At 47.1% G+C, this 24664-nt stretch overlaps 2 protein-coding genes across 2 annotated transcripts in view; one reads left to right on the top strand and one right to left on the bottom strand.

Moving 5' to 3' along the window:
• fgl1b (fibrinogen like 1B) overlaps positions 1-14647 on the bottom strand; it is a 46164-nt gene extending 31517 nt beyond the window's left edge. The window contains exons 1-6 of the mRNA XM_064982529.1: positions 14592-14647; positions 12728-12804; positions 12383-12519; positions 10721-10803; positions 3113-3272; positions 1960-2057 (exon numbers count right to left, since the gene is read on the bottom strand). Of these exons, the coding sequence (XP_064838601.1) occupies positions 1960-2057; positions 3113-3272; positions 10721-10803; positions 12383-12519; positions 12728-12787 (538 nt within the window). The 5' untranslated portion in view covers positions 12788-12804; positions 14592-14647. The remainder of the gene's footprint in view (positions 1-1959; positions 2058-3112; positions 3273-10720; positions 10804-12382; positions 12520-12727; positions 12805-14591) is intronic.
• LOC135549443 (cell adhesion molecule 2-like) overlaps positions 1-24664 on the top strand; it is a 1019298-nt gene that overhangs the window by 900451 nt on the left and 94183 nt on the right. The gene's annotated exons all lie outside the window — the stretch shown is intronic.

Raw genomic sequence — 24664 nt, 5'->3', positions numbered from 1 at the left:
CCTTACCGTCTCTTACTGGTCCTTCCTGGCTTTTAATGGCTCTTACTGGCCCTTACTGGCCCTTACTGGCCCTTACTGGTCCTTACTGGCCCTTACTGGCCCTTACTGTCCCTTACTGTCTCTTACTGGTCCTTACTGGCCTTTACTGGCCCTTACTGGCTCTTACCGTCTCTTACTGGCCCTTACTGGCTCTTACTGGCCCTTACTGCTCCTTACTGTCCCTTACTGTCTCTTACTGGTCCTTACTGGCCCTTACTGGCCCTTACTGGACCTTACCGGCCCTTACTGGCCCTTACTGACCCTTACTGGCTCTTACCGTCTCTTACTGGTCCTTCCTGGCTTTAATGGCCCTTACCGGCTCTTACCGTCTCTTACTGGCCCTTACTGGCTCTTACTGTCCCTTACTGGCCCTTACCGGCCCTTACTGGCTCTTACTGGCCCTTACTGTCCCTCACTGTCTCTTACTGGTCCTTACTGGCCCTTACTGGCCCTTACTGGTCCTTACTGGCCCTTACTGGCCCTTACTGGCTCTTACCGTCTCTTACTGGTCCTTTCTGGCTTTTAATGGCCCTTACCGGCTCTTACTGGCCCTTACTGGCCCATACTGGTCCTTACTGGCCCTTACTGGCCCTTACTGTCCCTTACTGTCTCTTACTGGTCCTTACTGGCTCTTACCGTCTCTTACTGGTCCTTCCTGGCTTTTAATGGCCCTTACCGGCTCTTACTGGCCCTTACTGGCCCTTACTGTCCCTTACTGGTCCTTACTGGCCCTTACTGGCCCTTACTGGCTCTTACCGTCTCTTACTGGTCCTTCCTGGCTTTTAATGGCCCTTACTGGCTCTTACCGTCTCTTACTGGCCCTTACTGGCTCTTACTGGCCCTTACCGGCTCTTACTGGCCCTTACTGGCCCTTACCGGCTCTTACTGGTCCTTACTGGCTCTTACTGGACCTTACTGTCCCTTACTGTCTCTTACTGGCCCTTACTGGCCCTTACTGGCTCTTACCGTCTCTTACTGGTCCTTTCTGGCTTTTAATGGTCCTTACCGGCTCTTACTGGCCCTTACTGGCCCTTACTGGTCCTTACTGGCCCTTACCGTCTCTTACTGGTCCTTTCTGGCTTTTAATGGCTCTTACTGGCCCTTACTGGCCCTTACTGGCCCTTACTGGTCCTTACTGGCCCTTACTGGCCCTTACTGTCCCTTACTGTCTCTTACTGGTCCTTACTGGCCTTTACTGGCCCTTACTGGCTCTTACCGTCTCTTACTGGCCCTTACTGGCTCTTACTGGCCCTTACTGCTCCTTACTGTCCCTTACTGTCTCTTACTGGTCCTTACTGGCCCTTACTGGCCCTTACTGGACCTTACCGGCCCTTACTGACCCTTACTGGCTCTTACCGTCTCTTACTGGTCCTTCCTGGCTTTAATGGCCCTTACCGGCTCTTACCGTCTCTTACTGGCCCTTACTGGCTCTTACTGTCCCTTACTGGCCCTTACCGGCCCTTACTGGCTCTTACTGGCCCTTACTGTCCCTTACTGTCTCTTACTGGTCCTTACTGGCCCTTACTGGCCCTTACTGGCCCTTACCGGCTCTTACTGGCCCTTACTGGCCCTTACCGGCTCTTACTGGTCCTTACTGGCTCTTACTGGCCCTTACTGTCTCTTACTGGCCCTTACTGGCCCTTACTGGCTCTTTCCGTCTCTTACTGGTCCTTCCTGGCTTTAATGGCCCTTACCGGCTCTTACTGGTCCTTACTGGGGCCCCTTACTGTCCCTTACCGGCCCTTACTGGCTCTTACCATCTCTTACTGGCCCTTACCGTCCCTTACCGGCTCTTACTGGCCCTTAACCGTTAGCCTATCTGCCGCCCTAAAACCAGAGAGTGAATGTGTTCTGGGGCCGCATGTATCAAGCCTCTCATTGTGTTAGGGTTGACAGCCTACATATGGCGCCAGATCTTACCTTCCTTCACCAGAGAATGGATGTGTTCATTCCCCAGCCAGAATTCATCGTTCCACAGCTTAAAGTCTCCAAACCCGTCTCTGTAGTCCACCCAGTCTCTATTGAGGAGAGAGAATTCACTGGGTCAGTCTATAACATTCACTGGGTCAGTCCCTATGGAGGAGAGAACATTCACTGGTTCAGTCTCTGTGGAGGAGAGAACATTCACTGGGTCAGTCTAGAACATTCACTGGTTCAGTCTCTATGGAGGAGAGAACATTCACTGGGTCAGTCGAGAACATTCACTGGTTCAGTCTCTATGGAGGAGAGAACATTCACTGGGTCAGTCTAGAACATTCACTGGTTCAGTCTCTATGGAGGAGAGAACATTCACAGGGTCAGTCTATTGAGGAGAGAACATTCACTGGGTCAGTCGAGAACATTCACTGGTTCAGTCTCTATGGAGGAGAGAACATTCACTGGGTCAGTCTAGAACATTCACTGGTTCAGTCTCTATGGAGGAGAGAACATTCACTGGGTCAGTCTCTATGGAGGAGAGAACATTCATTGGTTCAGTCTCTATGGAGGAGAGAACATTCACTGGGTCAGTCGAGAACATTCACTGGTCCAGTCCATATGGAGGAGAGAACATTCACTGGGTCAGTCTCTATGGAGGAGAGAACATTCACTGGTTCAGTCTCTATGGAGGAGAGAACATTCACTGGTTCAGTCTTTATGGAGGAGAGAACATTCACTGGTTCTGTCTATGGAGGAGAGAACATTCACAAGGTCAGTCTCTATGGAGGAGAGAACATTCACAAGGTCAGTCTCTATGGAGGAGAGAACATGCACTGGTTAAAGTTTCACCCTTGCTGCTTCCCCTTGCATCACTATGCTGACATGATCAAGACAAAGGAGATGATTCTGGACTACAGGGAAAGGAGGAGGACTAATACAATTTGATTTGAAACACAGCAGCTGGATGCCACAGTGCTGATGTGATAAATTACTAGCTGATTGCAGAGGTTGAACAGGCCAGCTTTCCAAAGATCACACACACACACACACACACACACACACACACACACACACACACACACACACACACACACACACACACACACACACACACACACACACACACACACACACACACACACACACACACACACACCTGTTGAAGTCAACCCTGCCATGTCTTCGTCGCTGTATAACAGTCCATCCCCCTCCATCTTCCATGTCACAGAAGACTAGGACCGGCTCCTGATCCACCCTAGGTCTGATCCGGTAAAACCCGGAGTCTGGCCTCTGTCTGTCATACAGCTCAGAGCAGTCTGGAGGTGAGAGGTGACACACGCAGAGATATTATCACAACTTACTATGAAGGCACATTTTACTGGAAAGGTGTGAGAATCAAATACCAAAAAAAGAAATATATTATATTATTTAAACAAATAAAATCACATATTATTGGTCACATACAAGTGTTTAGCAGATGTTATTGCAGGTGAAATGCTTGTGTTCCCATCTCCAACCGTGCAGTAATACCTAACTAAATGCTTGTGTTCCCATCTCCAACAGTGCAGTAATACCTAACTAAATGCTTGTGTTCCCATCTCCAACAGTGCAGTAGTATCTAACTAAATGCTTGTGTTCCCATCTCCAACAGTGCAGTAGTATCTAACTAAATGCTCGTGTTCCCAGCTCCAACAGTGCAGTAGTATCTAACTAAATGCTTGTGTTCCCATCTCCAACAGTAATATCTAACTAAATGCTTGTGTTCCCAGCTCCAACAGTACAGTAATACCTAACTAAATGCTTGTGTTCCCATCTCCAACAGTAATATCTAACTAAATGCTCGTGTTCCCAGCTCCAACAGTGCAGTAATGCCTAACTAAATGCTTGTGTTCCCAGCTCCAACAGTACAGTACTATCTAACTAAATGTTTGTGTTCCCAGCTCCAACAGTGCAGTAATATCTAACTAAATGCTTGTGTTCCCAGCTCCAACAGTGCAGTAATACCTAACTAAATGCTTGTGTTCCTAGCTCCAACAGTAATATCTAACTAAATGCTTGTGTTCCCAGCTCCAACAGTAATATCTAACTAAATGCTTGTGTTCCCAGCTCCAACAGTGCAGTAGTATCTAACTAAATGCTTGTGTTCCCAGCTCCAACAGTGCAGTAATACCTAACTAAATGCTTGTGTTCCCATCTCCAACAGTGCAGTAGTATCTAACTAAATGCTTGTGTTCCCATCTCCAACAGTGCAGTAGTATCTAACTAAATGCTCGTGTTCCCAGCTCCAACAGTGCAGTAGTATCTAACTAAATGCTTGTGTTCCCATCTCCAACAGTAATATCTAACTAAATGCTTGTGTTCCCAGCTCCAACAGTACAGTAATACCTAACTAAATGCTTGTGTTCCCATCTCCAACAGTAATATCTAACTAAATGCTCGTGTTCCCAGCTCCAACAGTGCAGTAATGCCTAACTAAATGCTTGTGTTCCCAGCTCCAACAGTACAGTACTATCTAACTAAATGCTTGTGTTCCCAGCTCCAACAGTGCAGTAGTATCTAACTAAATGCTTGTGTTCCTAGCTCCAACAGTAATATCTAACTAAATGCTTGTGTTCCCAGCTCCAACAGTAATATCTAACTAAATGCTTGTGTTCCCAGCTCCAACAGTGCAGTAGTATCTAACTAAATGCTTGTGTTCCCAGCTCCAACAGTACAGTAATATCTAACTAAATGCTTGTGTTCCCATCTCCAACAGTAATATCTAACTAAATGCTTGTGTTCCCAGCTCCAACAGTGCAGTAGTATCTAACTAAATGCTTGTGTTCCCAGCTCCAACAGTACAGTAATATCTAACTAAATGCTTGTGTTCCCATCTCCAACAGTAATATCTAACTAAATGCTTGTGTTCCCAGCTCCAACAGTAATATCTAACTAAATGTTTGTGTTCCCATCTCCAACAGTGCAGTAGTATCTAACTAAATGCTTGTGTTCCCATCTCCAACAGTGCAGTAGTATCTAACTAAATGCTTGTGTTCCCATCTCCAACAGTACAGTAATATCTAACTAAATGCTTGTGTTCCCATCTCCAACAGTGCAGTAGTATCTAACTAAATGCTTGTGTTCCCATCTCCAACAGTGCAGTAGTATCTAACTAAATGCTTGTGTTCCCATCTCCAACAGTACAGTAATATCTAACTAAATGCTTGTGTTCCTAGCTCCAACAGTGCAGTAATATCTAACTAAATGCTTGTGTTCCTGTCTCCAACAGCGCAGTAGTATCTAACTAAATGCTTGTGTTCCCAGCTCCAACAGTAATATCTAACTAAATGCTTGTGTTCCCAGCTCCAACAGTGCAGTAATACCTAACAACATACCACAATAAACATGAATCTAAAAATGAAAGAATGCAATTAAGAAATATATAAATATTAGAATGAGCAATGTCAGAGTGGTATTGACTAAAATACAGTAGAATAGAATATAGTGTAATGACCTGACTAGATCATAAAGGAACAATTGTCCAGACAGTGGAATGAGTTTACGAATTGACGGTTTATTAACCCAACTTTACACAGGCTACTGTTTGGCCGTAGCCCACGCCAAATAAATGAAAGATACCCTACAAACCAATCGTAACCTTCTCCTGTGAAGGCCAGACATAAGAGAGGGAACAATCGCTAAACCTGGTATTAACTTCCAATGCTCCATCCCCCTGCCCAACCCCCCTCCACGCCACTCCGCCAACCGCCAGGATGCCCGGCATCAGAACATTCCAGGCATTCCCGTGATTGGCAGATAGCAGGTTGATTGGCATGTCGGACCCTGCAAACACTGGGTACTGGTAAGTACAACACAACCAACTAATAGCCTAACACATAACACACAGCTGTCTGTGCGGGTCGCTACAATAGTATATAGCCTATTGGACATGACTCTTCTATAATATCTTCTGTTTGGGTGTGTCAGGTCAGGTCTGAGCCATGATCAGAATGTGTCTCTGTCTATTTCCAGCCCTGCCATTTCTACCTGTCCTGATCTAGTGTTTGACCCCTGACCTCCTCACACCGTCTCACTGTCCATGTCTGCTTTTAGCTCCCACCTCTACTTCACTGTGTTATAATCATTTAAGTCATTTAGCAGACGCTCTTATCCAGAGCGACTTACAAATTGGTGAATTCACCTTCTGACATCCAGTGGAACAGCCACTTTACAATAGTGCATCTAAATCATTAAGGGGGGGGGGGTGAGAAGGATTACTTATCCTTAATGGACCTGATGCTTGTTATGTCACCTCTGTAACCAGGTATCAAACATCCTGACCTTTCTGACCCTGTCCCATGGTCCTACTTTCAAGAACTGAACATTTAAATTCCTCTGTGAGTTTTGTTTAGTGTCCATTTACATATTTATTTAAGTATTTGTTGTTTATTGGGCTTGTGCTGCAGAGCATCATGGGGGTTTGTATATGTGTTGAGGTTATCACATTCCAGATAAATGGTTGAACTGATTCCTGTCTCCCATCTCAATGTTATTGAATTGTTATACAGACGTGGTTATGAAACCCACGAGACAAAAGATTGGTGATGAGTCTGAATCTACAAGAACTATTCTGACTGGAAGAAGTCGGTTGTTACATCTGTGGTACAGTCTAGGCTAATGATAGCACAGTGTATTGCTAGCAGAGGCAAGTACATAGCCAAGCTAGCTAAGAAGGAGAGAGTTAACATCGTCATGGACGGCAGAAAAAGACTCGAGACAAACGTCGGGAAAATAACGTGATTAAAAAGGAACCAATAAAAACAGCGATTCACGGAAAGGACATTTATTCAACTGTGAGGAGAAACTTTGGAATTAAAAACGGCTAAATGAGCGAACTTGAGGGGGAAACGTCAATGAGTGAATGAAGATCACGTGACTGAGGAAACTATTGAAGCGAGTGAGAATCAGGAGCTGTAATTGTTGGAAACATCGGACAGATTGATGAAACTATTGAGCAGTGGAGCTCATATCCAGAACGGTTTGGAAATGTTGTTCTTGTAAATGACATTGATGAGGACAACATTGTGCCTACATTTTTTTGTGTATTGGGGCCAAATAAATGTAATTTACTAGGCAGCCTGCCACAGCCTGCCAGAACAGGTGCCATCCAACCCGGAAGCCAGCCACACCAATGTGTCGGAGGAAACACCGTGCACCTGGCAACCTTGGGTAGCGCGCACTGCGCCCGGCCCGCCACGGGAGTCGCTGGTGCGCGATGAGAAAAGGATTTCCCTACCGGCCAAACCCTCCCTAACCCGGACGGCGCCAGGCCAATTGTGCATCAGTACGACGTACGGGGATATTGTACTGTATATTTTTCACCAGAACCACTGGTTAATGCTGATAGGTTCAGGTTCCACAGGAGACATCAGGAAGAGGGAGAATCAGGGCCAATGTTTGATGCTGCATTAAAGAAACTATCAGAACACTGTGAGTTTAACGGTGTTCTAAATGAGATCATTAGAGACAGACTAGAATGTGGGCTACGGAGTGAAGCTACACAAAAGAGACTGTTATCTGAAAGTAATCTGACCTTGGCGAAGGACATTGAAATCAGTGTGTCCATGGAACCAGATGCTAACGAGGCTCACCAGTTGAGCTCATCAGGAACTTTTGTATTTATTTTTTATTTCACCTTTATTTAACCAGGTAGGCAAGTTGAGAACAAGTTCTCATTTACAATTGCAACCTGGCCAAGATCAAGCAAAGCAGTTCAGAGAACTGGAAGGAGAGGCGGCCAAAGGAAGAAATGGTTTTGGGGGTGACCAGAGAGATATACCTGCTGGAGCGCGTGCTCAGGTGGGTGCAGGTGGGTGCTCAGGTGGGTGCTGCTATGGTGACCAGCGAGCTGAGATAAGGGGGACTTTACCTAGCAGGGTCTACAAGTGTGAAGCGAGGGCCAGCCAACGAGAGCGTACAGGTAGCAGTAGGTCACAGTAGTGGGTAGTATATGGGGCTTGGTGATAAAACGGATGGCACTGTGATAGACTGCATCCAATTTGTTGAGTAGGGTATTGGAGGCTATTTTGTAAATGACATCGCCGAAGTCGAGGATTGGTAGGATGTTTAGTTTTACGAGGGTATGTTTGACAGCATGAGTGAAGGATGCTTTGTTGCAAAATAGGAAGCCAATTCTAGATTTAACTTTTTGATTGGATTGGATTGGAGATGTTTTGATGTGAGTCTGGAAGGAGAGTTTACAGTCTAACCAGACACCTAGGTATTTGTCGTTGTCCACATATTCTAAGTCAGAGCCGTCCAGAGTAGTGATGCTGGACGGGCGAGCAGGTACGGGCACGATCGGTTGAAGAGAATGCATTTAGTTTTATTTGCGTTTAAGAGCAGTTGTAGGCCACGGAAGGAGTGTTGTATGGCATTGAAGCTTGTTTGGAGGTTAGTTAACAGTGTCCAAAGAATGGCCAGAAGTATACAGAATGGTGTCGTCTGCGTAGAGGTGGATCAGAGACAAGAGCGACATCAAATGAAATATATTTTGATTTGTTTAACACTTTATTGGTTACTACATGGTTCCATATGTGTTATTTCATAGTTTTGATGTCTTCACTATTATTCTACAATGAAAAAGAGAGTAAAAATAAAGAAAACCCCTTGAATGAGTAGGTGTTCTAAAACTTTGGACCGTTAGCGCATTTGATTCGATGTTTATTTAGAACAAACTATTGGCAAAGACAGGATGTGTCTCAAAGTCTCTTTTACCAGAAACAGATAAGTTTCCAAGAGGAGACTGGTGGGAGGAGTTATAGGAGGACAGGCTCATTGTAATGGCTGGAATGGAATAAATAAATGATGTGTTTGATGCCGTTCCATTCATTCCATTCCAGTTTTTACTATCCTCCTATAGCTTATCCTACCAGCCTCTTCTGGTGTGTACATGCAAGTATGCTTGTGTCCATGTTCCTGTGGAGGCATATTATATCTGTACACTACCGTTCAAAAGTTTGGGGTCACTTAGAAATGTCCTTGTTTTTAGACAGAAAAGCTATTTTTTTGTCAATTAAAATAACATCAAATTGATCAGAAATACAGTGTAGACATTGATAATGTTGTAAATGACTATTGTAGCTGGAAATGGCAGATTTTTTAATGGAATATCTACATAGGCGTACAGAGGCCCATTATCAGCAACCATCACTCCTGTGTTCCAATGGCACGTTGTGTTAGCTAATCCAAGTTTATCATTTTAAAAGGCTAACTGATCATTAGAAAATCCTTTTGCAATTATGTTAGCACAGCTGAAATCTGTTGTCTTGTTTAAAGAAGCAATAAAACGGGCCTTTTTTACATTAGTTGAGTATCTGGAGCATCAGCATTTGTGGGTTCGATTACAGGCTCAAAATGGCCAGAAACAAAGACCTTTCTTCTGAAACTCGTCAGTCTTTTCTTGTTCTGAGTAATGAAGGCTTTTCCATGCGAGAAAATCACAAGAAACTGAAGATCTCGTACAACGCTGTGTACTACTCTCTTCACAGAACAGCGCAAACTGTCTCTAACCAGAATAGAAAGAGGAGTGGGAGGCCCCGGTGCACAACTGAGCAAGAGGACAAGTACATTAGAGTGTCTAGTTTTAGAAACAGATGCCTCACAAGTCCTCAACTGGCAGATTCATTAAATAGTACCCACAAAACACCAGTCTAAACATCAACAGTGAAGAGGCGTCTCCGGGATGCTGGCCTTCTAATCAGAGTTCCTCTGTCCAGTGTCTGTGTTCTTTTATCCATCTTAATTTTTTATTTTTATTGGCCGGTCTGAGATTTGGACTGTTGGAGGTTGTGGACAGGTGTCTTTTATACTGATAACAAGTTCAAACAGGTGCCATTAATGCAGGTAACGAGTGGAGGACAGAGGAGCCTCTTAGAGAATGTCTGTGAGAGCCAGAAATCTTGCTTGTTTGTAGGTGACCAAATACTTATTTTCCACCATAATTTGCAAATAAATTCATTAAAAATCCTACAATGTGATTTTCTGGATTTCTTTTCTCATTTTGTCTGTCATAGTTGAAGTGTACCTATGATGAAAATTACAGGCCTCTTCTCATCTTTTAAAGTGGGAGAACTTGCACAATTGGTGGCTGACTAAATACTTTTTTTGCCCCACTGTATAAAGTCAACTGAAATAGTTGAAATAGAAATAGACACAAATAGCCTGAAATGTTTTGAATGAGAAACACCTGTTGCCATGAGGTGTTATATGTATGGAACAGAACAGAGCTGATGTAGAGTTCAACTCGTTCTACACCTGGTAGCGTCTCCTTGTGTCCATATTATCCATCTCAGAAGAGACTGGTGACACAGCCATACAGTAGACAATGTTGAAAGGTTCCCGGAGGATGTAGCTAGCAGATCCGCTTGCTTACAGCTGCACTAGGGTCAGACAGGCTTCCTGTGTAGATTAGGACACCACGGAGCCAGCACAACATAGGGCTCGGGAAAACGTACCTCAATACAGGGATGAGACATGCGTTGTACTCCGAATTGTCCCATTATCCCAACCGTTACACCGGGAATATTGAATGACTGGTAGACAATTCGGAGAACAACACATTTCTCATTGTCTAGCGCAGCTGTAAGCCAGTGGGTCAGATCTGTTGGCTAACGGAGGATGTAGCCTCTTAGCCTGATCCCAAATCAGTTTAAGTGTTGTCTTGGTCATTGACAATGATGACTATACTGTAGGAGTTGGCAAAACAAGGCTATGAATCTCTCACCTTTGTCATGTACGATGAGGCTTCCTGCTGGAGGCAGAGAGGCTCCTGTCCTGTATTCCTCTGTTAGGTTGAAGGTAGAGTTACTGGTCAGGGAGAAGAAGAATTTTACTTTATTGTCCGTGCGTAAAGCAAAGGAAATTAGCTTTTTTCCCATATCCAGTTCTCCCCGAAAGATTGAAATACTGGTTAGGGTTAGGGCCAGGGTTGGGGTCAGGGTTGGGGTCAGGGTTGGGGTCAGGGTCAGAGGCAGGGTTGGGGTCAGGGTTGGGGTCAGGGTTGGGGTCAGAGGCAGGGTCGGGGTTAGGGTCGGAGGCAGAGTTGGGGTCAGGAGTGGGGGTCAGGGTCAGAGGCAGGGTTGGGGTTAGGGTCGGAGGCAGAGTTGGGGTCAGGGTTGGGGTCAGAGTCAGAGGCAGGGTTGGGGTTAGGGTCAGAGGCAGGGTTGGGGTCAGGGTCAGAGGCAGGGTTGAGGTCAGGGTCAGAAACAGGGTTGGGGTCAGGGTTGGGGTCAGGGTCAGAGGCAGGGTTGGGGTCAGGGTTGGGGTCAGGGTTGGGGTCAGAGGCAGGGTCGGGGTTAGGGTCGGAGGCAGAGTTGGGGTCAGGAGTGGGGGTCAGGGTCAGAGGCAGGGTTGGGGTTAGGGTCGGAGGCAGAGTTGGGGTCAGGGTTGGGGTCAGAGTCAGAGGCAGGGTTGGGGTTAGGGTCAGAGGCAGGGTTGGGGTCAGGGTCAGAGGCAGGGTTGAGGTCAGGGTCAGAAACAGGGTTGGGGTCAGGGTTGGGGTCAGGGTCAGAGGCAGGGTTGGGGTCAGGGTTGGGGTCAGGGTTGGGGTCAGAGGCAGGGTCGGGGTTAGGGTCGGAGGTAGAGTTGGGGTCAGGAGTGGGGGTCAGGGTCAGAGGCAGGGTTGGGGTTAGGGTCGGAGGCAGAGTTGGGGTCAGGGTTGGGGTCAGAGTCAGAGGCAGGGTTGGGGTTAGGGTCAGAGGCAGGGTTGGGGTCAGGGTCAGAGGCAGGGTTGAGGTCAGGGTCAGAAACAGGGTTGGGGTCAGGGTTGGGGTCAGGGTTGGTGTCAGGGTCAGAGGCAGGGTTGGGTTGGGTTCAGGGTTGGGGTCAGGGTCAGGGTCAGAGGAAGGGTTGGGGTCAGGGTTGGGGTCAGGGTCAGAGGCAGGGTTGGGGTCAGGGTCAGAGGCAGGGTTGGGGTTAGGGTCGGAGGCAGGGTTGGGGTCAGGGTCGGAGGCAGGGTTGGGGTCAGGGTCGGAGGCAGGGTTGGGGTCAGGGTCGGAGGCAGGGTTGGGGTCAGAGGCAGGGTTGGGGTTAGGGTCAGAGGCAGGGTTGGGGTCAGGGTTGGGGTCAGGGTCAGAGGCAGGGTTGAGGTCAGGGTCAGAGGCAGGGTTGAGGTCAGGGTTGAGGTCAGAGGCAGGGTTGGGGTCAGGGTCAGAGGCAGGGTTGGGGTCAGGGTTGGGGTCAGAGGCAGGGTTGGGATCAGGGTTGGGGTCAGGGTCAGAGGCAGGGTTGGGGTCAGGGTTAGAGGCAGGGTTGGGGTCAGAGACAGGGTTGGGGTCAGAGACAGGGTTGGGGTCAGGGTTGATTAGAAGGGGAGACTCAATAATGTTATGTTTAGGGATATTCAACAGAATACAAGCTACAGAGAAAGTAGTGTGTCATGCTACACCTGGGTAGTGGGGGGGTGATGATGTAGCTGTGTGTCTTGACATGGTTGAGCTGCCACACTCCGATCAACAGTTTGTTCTCCAGAATACGGACATCACGTCTCAACTCCTCTAGTTCTAGAACACAGGGGTCTGATGCCTCGTGGGAGATAGAGGACATTTAAATCAATCACTCACTCACTCAATCAATAAATCAATTCATGGTGTCCTCAAAGAGAAATTGGCTTTGTATGCAGTAAACAGAAGCTTCCCAAAAGCATCTTGTTGAAAGGAAGCTGGGCCTAAGGGAGACTACAGAGTCAGCGAATGGTATGCGTAGAATGCTCCCCACAGTGATTGGTACATACTGAGAGTCGAAGTGACGCCATGGTTTGGCACACCAACACCAGCAGTAGCATCAGAGACATGATCTTCAGTTAGAAGTCTAGAACAAGATCAAATAATAACGAATATGAAAGACGAAACTCACTCAATATACAGTATGCAGGCAAAAGGACATTGACACGTCCAATAACTAATCCAAGTATATTTCATCTGTCAACAGGGCAGTAGCAGGTACAGGGCATTCAGAAAGTATTCAGACCCCTTGACCTTCTCCACATTGTGTTACGTTACAGCCTTAATCTAAAATGGATGAAATAAATGTTTTTCCTCATCACTCTACACACAATACCACATAATGAATAAGCGAAAACAGGTTTTTAGACATTTCTAAAGAGGTAAACAACAGAAATACCTTTCTTACATTAGTATTCAGATCCTTTGCTATTAGTCTCTACATTTAGCTCAGGTGCATCCTGTTTCCATTGATCATCATAGAGATGTTTTTACAACTTGGAGTCCACCTGTGGTAAATTCAATTGATTGGACATGATTTGGAAAGGCACACACCTGTCTGTATAAGGTCCCACAGTTGACAGTGCATGACATAGCAAAAACCAAGCCATGAGGTCGAAGGAATTGTCCGTAGAGCTCAGAGACAGGATTGTGTCGAGGCACAGGTCTGGGGAAGAATACCAAAACATTTCTGCAGCATTGAAGGTCCTCAAGAACACAGTGGCCTCCATCATGCTTAAATGGAAGACGTTTGGAACCACCAAGACTTCCTAAAGCTGGCTGCCTGGCCAAACTGAGCAGTCAGGGAGAAGGGTCTTGGTCAAGGAGGTGATCAACAACCCGGTGGTCACTCTCACAGAGCTCTAGAGTTCCTCTGTGGAGATGGGAAAACCTTCCAGAAGGAAAAACTTCTCTGCAGCACTACACCAATAAGGCCTTTAATGTAGAGTGCCCAGACGAAAGCCACTCCTTAGTGAAAGGCACATGACAGCCCTCTTGGAGTTTGCCAAAAGGAACCTAAAGACTCTAATACCAAGAGAAACAAGATTCTCTGGTCTGATGAAACCATGACTAAACTCTTTGGCCTGAATTCTAAGTGTGGAGGAAACCTGGCACCATCCCTAAGGTGAAGCATGGTGGTTCAGCGTCATGCTGTAGGGATGTTTTTCAGTGGCAGGATCTGGGAGACAGTCAGAATTGAAGGAATTGAGGGAAAGACAAACGGAGCAAAGTACAGAGAGATCTTTGAAGAAAAGCTGCCCCAGAGCACTCAGGACCTCAGACTGGGGCGAAGGTTCACCTTCCAACAGGACAATGATCTTAAACACAGCCAAGACAACACAGGACTGGCTTCGGGACAAGTCTCTGAATGTTCTTGAGTGGCCCAGCCAGAGCCTGGACTTGAACCCAACGGAACATCTCTGGGGAGACCTGAAAACAGCTGTGCAGCAACACTCCCCTTTCAGCCTGGCAGATGAATGGGAGAAACTCCCCAAATACAGGTGCGCCAAGCTTGTAGCGTCATACCCAAGAAGAATCCATGCTGTAATCACTGCCAAAGGTGCTTCAACAAAGTACTGAGTAAAGGGTCTGAATATCTACGTAAATGGGATATTTCAGTTTTTGCTTGGTCATTATGGGGTATTGTGTGTAGATTGAAAAAAACAATTTAATCCATTTTAAAATAAGGCTGTGAGGTAACAAACTGTGGAAAAAGCCAAGGGGTCTGTATACTTTCCGAATGCTCTGTATCTAGGCTAAAAAGTAACACTGATATTAGGCTACATTACATAGAATGGAATACATGAAATAGTTTAATATTTCTCATTTAACATAAAGTTTATAAAAACAGAAACACGGATATCTAGAGCCTACCTTAACTTCTTCAGCGTTTCTTCCGTTGGTGAGTTAAAGAAGGTCTGTCGTCTAGGTGCAGTGTGTTCAGATACTGTGCCCGTTATATCGGTGATTTATCAGCCCAGACGCGGTCTGCTTGGTTCCGCATGGTTCACGTTAAGAGGAAGAGAAGAATGGAGTTACCCAAGAAATCTGATGGAAGATCAGTTTGCCTTCTCCCCCTGGTGGTCAAGGTAGGGAGTTGGTGTGGATACGCTGATCTCAGATCAGTGACCCCACCTGTGTCGAGGCTACGGTCCCTCCTCTGTGGGGAAGATTTGAGGATTGTCCCAATTCTTTATGTGGTGTAGTAAGTTTGACCAGGGCCCATAGCGCTTTGATCAAACGGAGTGCACTAAGTAGGGAATAGAGTTCCATTTGGGACAGTCAGGTGCATGAAACAACATGTTTCACATACCACTCTCCTCTGTCTGGTCCTGGAAACAACATGATGCATCATCCTACCACTCTGTCTGGTCCTGGAAACAACATGATGCATCATCCTACCACTCTCCTCAGTCTGGTCCTGGAAACAACATGATGCATCATCCTACCACTCAGTCTGGTCCTGGAAACAACATGATGCATTATCCTACCACTCTGTCTGGTCCTGGAAACAACATGATGCATCATCCTACCACTCTGGTCCTGGAAACAACATGATCCTGGAAACAACATGATGCATCATCCTACCACTCTCCTCAGTCTGGTCCTGGAAACAACATGATGCATCATCCTACCACTCTGTCTGGTCCTGGAAACAACATGATGCATCATCCTACCACTCTGTCTGGTCCTGGAAACAACATGATGCATCATCCTACCACTCAGTTTGGTCCTGGAAACAACATGATATATCATCCTACCACTCTGTCTGGTCCTGGGAAACAACATGATGCATCATCCTACCACTCTGTCTGGTCCTGGAAACAACATGATGCATCATCCTACCACTCTCCTCAGTCTGGTCCTGGAATCAACATGATGCATCATCCTACCACTCTGTCTGGTCCTGGAAACAACATGATATATCATCCTACCACTCAGTCTGGTCCTGGAAACAACATGATGCATCATCCTACCACTCTGTCTGGTCCTGGGAAACAACATGATGCATCATCCTACCACTCTGTCTGGTCCTGGAAACAACATGATGCATCATCCTACCACTCTCCTCAGTCTGGTCCTGGAAACAACATGATGCATCATCCTACCACTCAGTCTGGTCCTGGAAACAACATGATGCATTATCCTACCACTCTGTCTGGTCCTGGAAACAACATGATGCATCATCCTACCACTCTCCTCTGTCTGGTCCTGGGAAACAACATGATGCATCATCCTACCACTCTGTCTGGTCCTGGAAACAACATGATATATCATCCTACCACTCAGTCTGGTCCTGGAAACAACATGATGCATCATCCTACCACTCAGTCTGGTCCTGGAAACAACATGATGCATCATCCTACCACTCTCCTCTGTCTGGTCCTGGAAACAACATGATGCATCATCCTACCACTCTGTCTGGTCCTGGAAACAACATGATGCATCATCCTACCACTCTCCTCAGTCTGGTCCTGGAAACAACATGATGCATCATCCTACCACTCTCCTCAGTCTGGTCCTGGAAACAACATGATGCATCATCCTACCACTCTGTCTGGTCCTGGAAACAACATGATGCATCATCCTACCACTCTCCTCTGTCTGGTCCTGGAAACAACATGATGCATCATCCTACCACTCAGTCTGGTCCTGGAAACAACATGATGCATCATCCTACCACTCAGTCTGGTCCTGGAAACAACATGATGCATCATCCTACCACTGTCTGGTCCTGGAAACAACATGATGCATCATCCTACCACTCAGCCTGGTCCTGGGAAACAACATGATGCATCATCCTACCACTCTCCTCAGTCTGGTCCTGGAAACACATGATGCATCATCCTACCACTGTCTGGTCCTGGAAACAACATGATGCATCATCCTACCACTCAGCCTGGTCCTGGAAACAACATGATGCATCATCCTACATGATGCATCATCCTACCACTCTCCTCAGTCTGGTCCTGGAAACAACATGATGCATCATCCTACCACTCTCCTCTGTCTGGTCCTGGAAACAACATGATGCATCATCCTACCACTCAGTCTGGTCCTGGAAACAACATGATGCATCATCCTACCACTCCTCCTGGTCCCTGGAAACAACATGATGCATCATCCTACCTCTGTCTGGTCCTGGAATCATCCTAACATGATGCATCATCCTACCACTCTGTCTGGTCCTGGAAACACATCATGCATCATCCTACCACTCTGTCTGGTCCTGGAAACAACATGATGCATCATCCTACCACTCTGTCTGGTCCTGGAAACAACATGATGCATCATCCTACCACTCTCCTCAGTCTGGTCCTGGAAACAACATGATGCATCATCCTACCACTCTGTCTGGTCCTGGAAACAACATGATGCATCATCCTACCACTCTCCTCAGTCTGGTCCTGGAAACACATGATGCATCATCCTACCACTCTGTCTGGTCCTGGAAACAACATGATGCATCATCCTACCACTCAGCCTGGTCCTGGAAACAACATGATGCATCATCCTACCACTCTGTCTGGTCCTGGAAACAACATGATGCATCATCCTACCACTCTCCTCAGTCTGGTCCTGGAAACAACATGATGCATCATCCTACCACTCTGTCTGGTCCTGGAAACAACATGATGCATCATCCTACCACTCAGTCTGGTCCTGGAAACAACATGATGCATCATCCTACCACTCTCCTCTGTCTGGTCCTGGAAACAACATGATGCATCATCCTACCACTCAGTCTGGTCCTGGAAACAACATGATGCATCATCCTACCACTCTCCTCTGTCTGGTCCTGGAAACAACATGATGCATCATCCTACCACTCTGTCTGGTCCTGGAAACAACATGATGCATCATCCTACCACTCTGTCTGGTCCTGGAAACAACATGATGCATCATCCTACCACTCTGTCTGGTCCTGGAAACAACATGATGCATCATCCTACCACTCTCCTCAGTCTGGTCCTGGAAACACATGATGCATCATCCTACCACTCTGTCTGGTCCTGGAAACAACATGATGCATCATCCTACCACTCTCCTCAGTCTGGTCCTGGAAACACATGATGCATCATCCTACCACTGTCTGGTCCTGGAAACAACATGATGCATCATCCTACCACTCAGCCTGGTCCTGGAAACAACATGATGCATCATCCTACCACTCTCCTCAGTCTGGTCCTGGAAACAACATGATGCATCATCCTACCACTCTGTCTGGTCCTGGAAACAACATGATGCATCATCCTACCACTCAGTCTGGTCCTGGAAACAACATGATGCATCATCCTACCACTCTGTCTGGTCCTGGAAACACATGATGCATCATCCTACCACTCTGTCTGGTCCTGGAAACAACATGATGCATCGTCCTACCACTCTGTCTGGTCCTGGAAACAACATGATGCATCGTCCTACCACTCTGTCTGGTCCTGGAAACAACATGATGCATCGTCCTACCACTCTGTCTGGTCCTGGAAACACATGATGCATCATCCTACCACTCTGTCTGGTCCTGGAAACAACATGATGCATCATCCTACCACTCTCCTCAGTCTGGTCCTGGGAAACAACATGATGCATCATCCTACCACTCTCCTCTGTCTGGTCCTGGAAACAACATGATGCATCGTCCTACCACTCAGTCTGGTCCTGGAAACAACATGATGCATCATCCTACCACTCTGTCTGGTCCTGGAAACAACATGATGCATCATCCTACCACTCTGTCTGGTCCTGGAAACAACATGATGCATCATCCTACCACTCTGTCTGGTCCTGGAAACAACATGATGCATCATCCTACCACTCTGTCTGGTCCTGGAAACAACATGATGCATCATCCTACCACTCTCCTCAGTCTGGTCCTGGGAAACAACATGATGCATCATCCTACCACTCTGCTCTGTCTGGTCCTGATGCATCACAACATGATCTGGTCCTGGAAACATGATGCATCATCCTACCACTCTGTCTGGTCCTGGAAACACATGATGCATCATCCTACCACTCTGTCTGGTCCTGGAAACAACATGATGCATCATCCTACCACTCTCCTCAGTCTGGTCCTGGAAACAACATGATGCATCATCCTACCAAACAACATGATGCATCCTCTGTCTGGTCCTGGAAACAACATGATGCATCATCCTACCACTCTCCTCAGTCTGGTCCTGGAAACAACATGATGCATCATCCTACCACTCTGTCTGGTCCTGGAAACAACATGATGCATCATCCTACCACTCTGTCTGGTCCTGGAAACAACATGATGCATCATCCTACCACTCTGTCTGGTCCTGGAAACAACATGATGCATCATCCTACCACTCTGTCTGGTCCTGGAAACAACATGATGCATCATCCTACCACTCTCTGGTCCTGGAAACAACATGATGCATCATCCTACCACTCTGTCTGGTCCTGGAAACAACATGATGCATCATCCTACCACTCTGTCTGGTCCTGGAAACAACATGATGCATCATCCTACCACTCTGTCTGGTCCTGGGAAACAACATGATGCATCATCCTACCACTCTGCTCTGTCTGGTCCTGGAAACAACATGATGCATCATCCTACCACTCTGTCTGGTCCTGGAAACAACATGATGCATCATCCTACCACTCTGCTCTGTCTGGTCCTGGAAACAACATGATGCATCATCCTACCACTCAGTCTGGTCCTGGGAAACAACATGATGCATCATCCTACCACTCTGTCTGGTCCTGGAAACAACATGATGCATCATCCTACCACTCTCCTCTGTCTGGTCCTGGAAACACATGATGCATCATCCTACCACTCTCCTCAGTCTGGTCATGGAAACAACATGGTGCATCATCCTACCACACTCCTCAGTCTGGTCCTGGAAACAACATGATGCATCATCCTACCACTCTGGGTCCTGGAAACAACATGATGCATCATCCTACCACTCCTCCTAGTCTGGTCCTGGAAACAACATGATGCATCATCCTACCACTCTCCTCAGTCTGGTCCTGGAAACAACATGATGCATCATCCTACCACTCTGTCTGGTCCTGGAAACAACATGATGCATCATCCTACCACTCCTGTCTGGTCCTGGAAACTGATGCATCATCCTACCACTCTGTCTGGTCTCAACATGTCTGGTCCTGGAAACAACATGATGCATCATCCTACCACTCTCAGTCTGGTCCTGGAAACAACATGATGCATCATCCTACCACTCTCCTCAGTCTGGTCCTGGAAACAACATGATGCATCATCCTACCACTCCTCAGTCTGGTCCTGGAAACAACATGATGCATCATCCTACCACTCTGTCTGGTCCTGGAAACAACATGATGCATCATCCTACCACTCTCCTCTGTCTGGTCCTGGAAACAACATGATGCATCATCCTACCACTCTGCTCAGTCTGGTCCTGGAAACAACATGATGCATCATCCTACCACTCTGTCTGGTCCTGGAAACAACATGATATATCATCCTACCACTCAGTCTGGTCCTGGAAACAACATGATGCATCATCCTACCACTCAGTCTGGTCCTGGAAACAACATGATGCATCATCCTATCATCCTCCTACCACTCTCCTCTGTCTGGTCCTGGAAACAACATGATGCATCATCCTACCACTCTGTCTGGTCCTGGAAACAACATGATGCATCATCCTACCACTCTCCTCAGTCTGGTCCTGGAAACAACATGATGCATCATCCTACCACTCAGTCTGGTCCTGGAAACAACATGATGCATCATCCTACCACTCTGGTCCTGGAAACAACATGATGCATCATCCTACCACTCTCCTCAGTCTGGTCCTGGAAACAACATGATGCATCATCCTACCACTCAGTCTGGTCCTGGAAACAACATGATGCATCATCCTACCACTCAGTCTGGTCCTGGAAACACATGATGCATCATCCTACCACTCAGTCTGGTCCTGGAAACAACATGATGCATCATCCTACCACTCAGTCTGGTCCTGGAAACACATGATGCATCATCCTACCACTCTCCTCAGTCTGGTCCTGGAATCAACATGATGCATCATTCTACCACTCTGTCTGGTCCTGGAAACAACATGATGCATCATCCTACCACTCTCCTCTGTCTGGTCCTGGAAACAACATGATGCATCATCCTACCACTCAGTCTGGTCCTGGAAACAACATGATGCATCATCCTACCACTCTCCTCAGTCTGGTCCTTGGGAAACAACATGATGCATCATCCTACCACTCTGTCTGGTCCTGGAAACAACATGATGCATCATCCTACCACTCTGTCACCACTCTGTCTGGTCCTGGAAACAACATGATGCATCATCCTACCACTCTGTCTGGTCCTGGAAACAACATGATGCATCATCCTACCACTCTCAGTCTGGTCCTGGAAACAACATGATGCATCATCCTACCACTCTGTCTGGTCCTGGAAACAACATGATGCATCATCCTACCACTCTGTCTGGTCCTGGAAACAACATGATGCATCATCCTACCACTCTCCTCAGTCTGGTCCTGGAAACAACATGATGCATCATCCTACCACTCTGTCTGGTCCTGGAAACAACATGATGCATCATCCTACCACTCTCCTCAGTCTGGTCCTGGAAACAACATGATGCATCATCCTACCACTCTGTCTGGTCCTGGAAACAACATGATGCATCATCCTACCACTCTCAGTCTGGTCCTGGAAACAACATGATGCATCATCCTACCACTCTGTCTGGTCCTGGAAACAACATGATGCATCATCCTACCACTAAACAACATGATGCATCATCTCAGTCTGGTCCTGGAAACAACATGATGCATCATCCTACCACTCTCCTCTGTCTGGTCCTGGAAACAACATGATGCATCATCCTACCACTCAGCCTGGTCCTGGAAACAACGTGATGCATCATCCTACCACTCTCCTCTGTCTGGTCCTGGAAACAACATGATGCATCATCCTACCACTCTGTCTGGTCCTGGAAACAACATGATGCATCATCCTACCACTCAGTCTGGTCCTGGAAACAACATGATGCATCATCCTACCACTCTGTCTGGTCCTGGAAACAACATGATGCATCATCCTACCACTCTGTCTGGTCCTGGAAACACATGATGCATCATCCTACCACTCTGTCTGGTCCTGGAAACAACATGATGCATCATCCTACCACTCTCCTCAGTCTGGTCCTGGAAACACATGATGCATCATCCTACCACTCTCCTCAGTCTGGTCATGGAAACAACATGGTGCATCATCCTACCACACTCCTCAGTCTGGTCCTGGAAACAACATGATGCATCATCCTACCACTCTCCTCAGTCTGGTCCTGGAAACAACATGATGCATCATCCTACCACTGTCTGGTCCTGGAAACAACATGATGCATCATCCTACCACTCTCCTCAGTCTGGTCCTGGAAACAACATGATGCATCATCCTACCACTCTGTCTGGTCCTGGAAACAACATGATGCATCATCCTACCACTCTGTCTGGTCCTGGAAACAACATGATGCATCATCCTACCACTCTGTCTGGTCCTGGAAACACATGATGCATCATCCTACCACTCTGTCTGGTCCTGGAAACAACATGATGCATCGTCCTACCACTCTGTCTGGTCCTGGAAACAACATGATGCATCATCCTACCACTCTGTCTGGTCCTGGAAACAACATGATGCATCATCCTCTGTCTGGTCCTGGAAACCATGATGCTCATCCTCCAGTCTGGTCCTGGAAACAACATGATGCATCATCCTACCACTCTCCTCAGTCTGGTCCTGGAAACAACATGATGCATCATCCTACCACTCTCCTCTGTCTGGTCCTGGAAACAACATGATGCATCATCCTACCACTCAGTCTGGTCCTGGAAACAACATGATGCATCATCCTACCACTCTGTCTGGTCCTGGAAACAACATGATGCATCATCCTACCACTCTGTCTGGTCCTGGAAACAACATGATGCATCATCCTACCACTCTGTCTGGTCCTGGAAACAACATGATGCATCATCCTACCACTCTGTCTGGTCCTGGAAACAACATGATGCATCATCCTACCACTCTCCTCAGTCTGGTCCTGGGAAACAACATGATGCATCATCCTACCACTCTGCTCTGTCTGGTCCTGGAAACAACATGATGCATCATCCTACCACTCTGTCTGGTCCTGGAAACAACATGATGCATCATCCTACCACTCTGCTCTGTCTGGTCCTGGAAACAACATGATGCATCATCCTACCACTCTGTCTGGTCCTGGAAACAACATGATGCATCATCCTACCACTCTGTCTGGTCCTGGAAACAACATGATGCATCATCCTACCACTCTCCTCTGTCTGGTCCTGGAAACAACATGATGCATCATCCTACCACTCTCAGTCTGGTCCTGGAAACAGATGCATCATCCTACCACTCATGGAAACAACATGGTGCATCATCCTACCACACTCCTCAGTCTGGTCCTGGAAACAACATGATGCATCATCCTACCACTCTCCTCAGTCTGGTCCTGGAAACAACATGATGCATCATCCTACCACTCTGTCTGGTCCTGGGAAACAACATGATGCATCATCCTACCACTCTGTCTGGTCCTGGAAACAACATGATGCATCATCCTACCACTCTGTCTGTCTCCTGGAAACAACATGATGCATCATCCTACCACTCTGCTCTGTCTGGTCCTGGAAACAACATGATGCATCATCCTACCACTCTGCTCAGTCTGGTCCTGGAAACAACATGATGCATCATCCTACCACCCAGTCTGGTCCTGGAAACAACATGATGCATCATCCTACCACTCTGTCTGGTCCTGGAAACAACATGATGCATCATCCTACCACTCTGTCTGGTCCTGGGAAACAACATGATGCATCATCCTACCACTCAGACTGGTCCTGGAAACAACATGATGCATCATCCTACCACTCTCCTCAGTCTGGTCCTGGAAACAACATGATGCATCATCCTACCACTCAGTCTGGTCCTGGAAACAACATGATGCATCATCCTACCACTCTGTCTGGTCCTGGAAACACATGATGCATCATCCTACCACTCTGTCTGGACCTGTAAACAACATGATGCATCATCCTACCACTCAGTCTGGTCCTGGGAAACAACATGATGCATCATCCTACCACTCTGTCTGGTCCTGGAAACAACATGATGCATCATCCTACCACTCTCCTCTGTCTGGTCCTGGAAACAACATGATGCATCATCCTACCACTCTGTCTGGTCCTGGAAACAACATGATGCATCATCCTACCACTCTGTCTGGTCCTGGAAACAACATGATCTGTCTGGTCCTGGAAACAACATGATGCATCATCCTACCACTCAGTCTGGTCCTGGAAACAACATGATGCATCATCCTACCACTCAGTCTGGTCCTGGAAACAACATGATGCATCATCCTACCACTCAGTCTGGTCCTGGAAACAACATGATGCATCATCCTACCACTCTGTCTGGTCCTGGAAACAACATGATGCATCATCCTACCACTCTGTCTGGTCCTGGAAACAACATGATGCATCATCCTACCACTCTGTCTGGTCCTGGAAACAACATGATGCATCATCCTACCACTCTGTCTGGTCCTGGAAACAACATGATGCATCATCCTACCACTCTGTCTGGTCCTGGAAACAACATGATGCATCATCCTACCACTCTCCTCAGTCTGGTCCTGGAAACAACATGATGCATCATCCTACCACTCTGTCTGGTCCTGGAAACAACATGATGCATCATCCTACCACTCTGTCTGGTCCTGGAAACAACATGATGCATCATCCTACCACTCAGTCTGGTCCTGGAAACAACATGATGCATCATCCTACCACTCTGTCTGGTCCTGGAAACAACATGATGCATCATCCTCAGTCTGGTCCTGGAAACAACATGATGCATCATC

The sequence above is a fragment of the Oncorhynchus masou genome, chromosome 12, assembly GCF_036934945.1.
Source record: "Oncorhynchus masou masou isolate Uvic2021 chromosome 12, UVic_Omas_1.1, whole genome shotgun sequence".
NCBI classification, from domain to species: Eukaryota; Metazoa; Chordata; class Actinopteri; order Salmoniformes; family Salmonidae; genus Oncorhynchus; species Oncorhynchus masou.
Note: the sequence above shows the minus strand (reverse complement) of the source record. Positions and strands in the feature narration are given on the sequence as shown.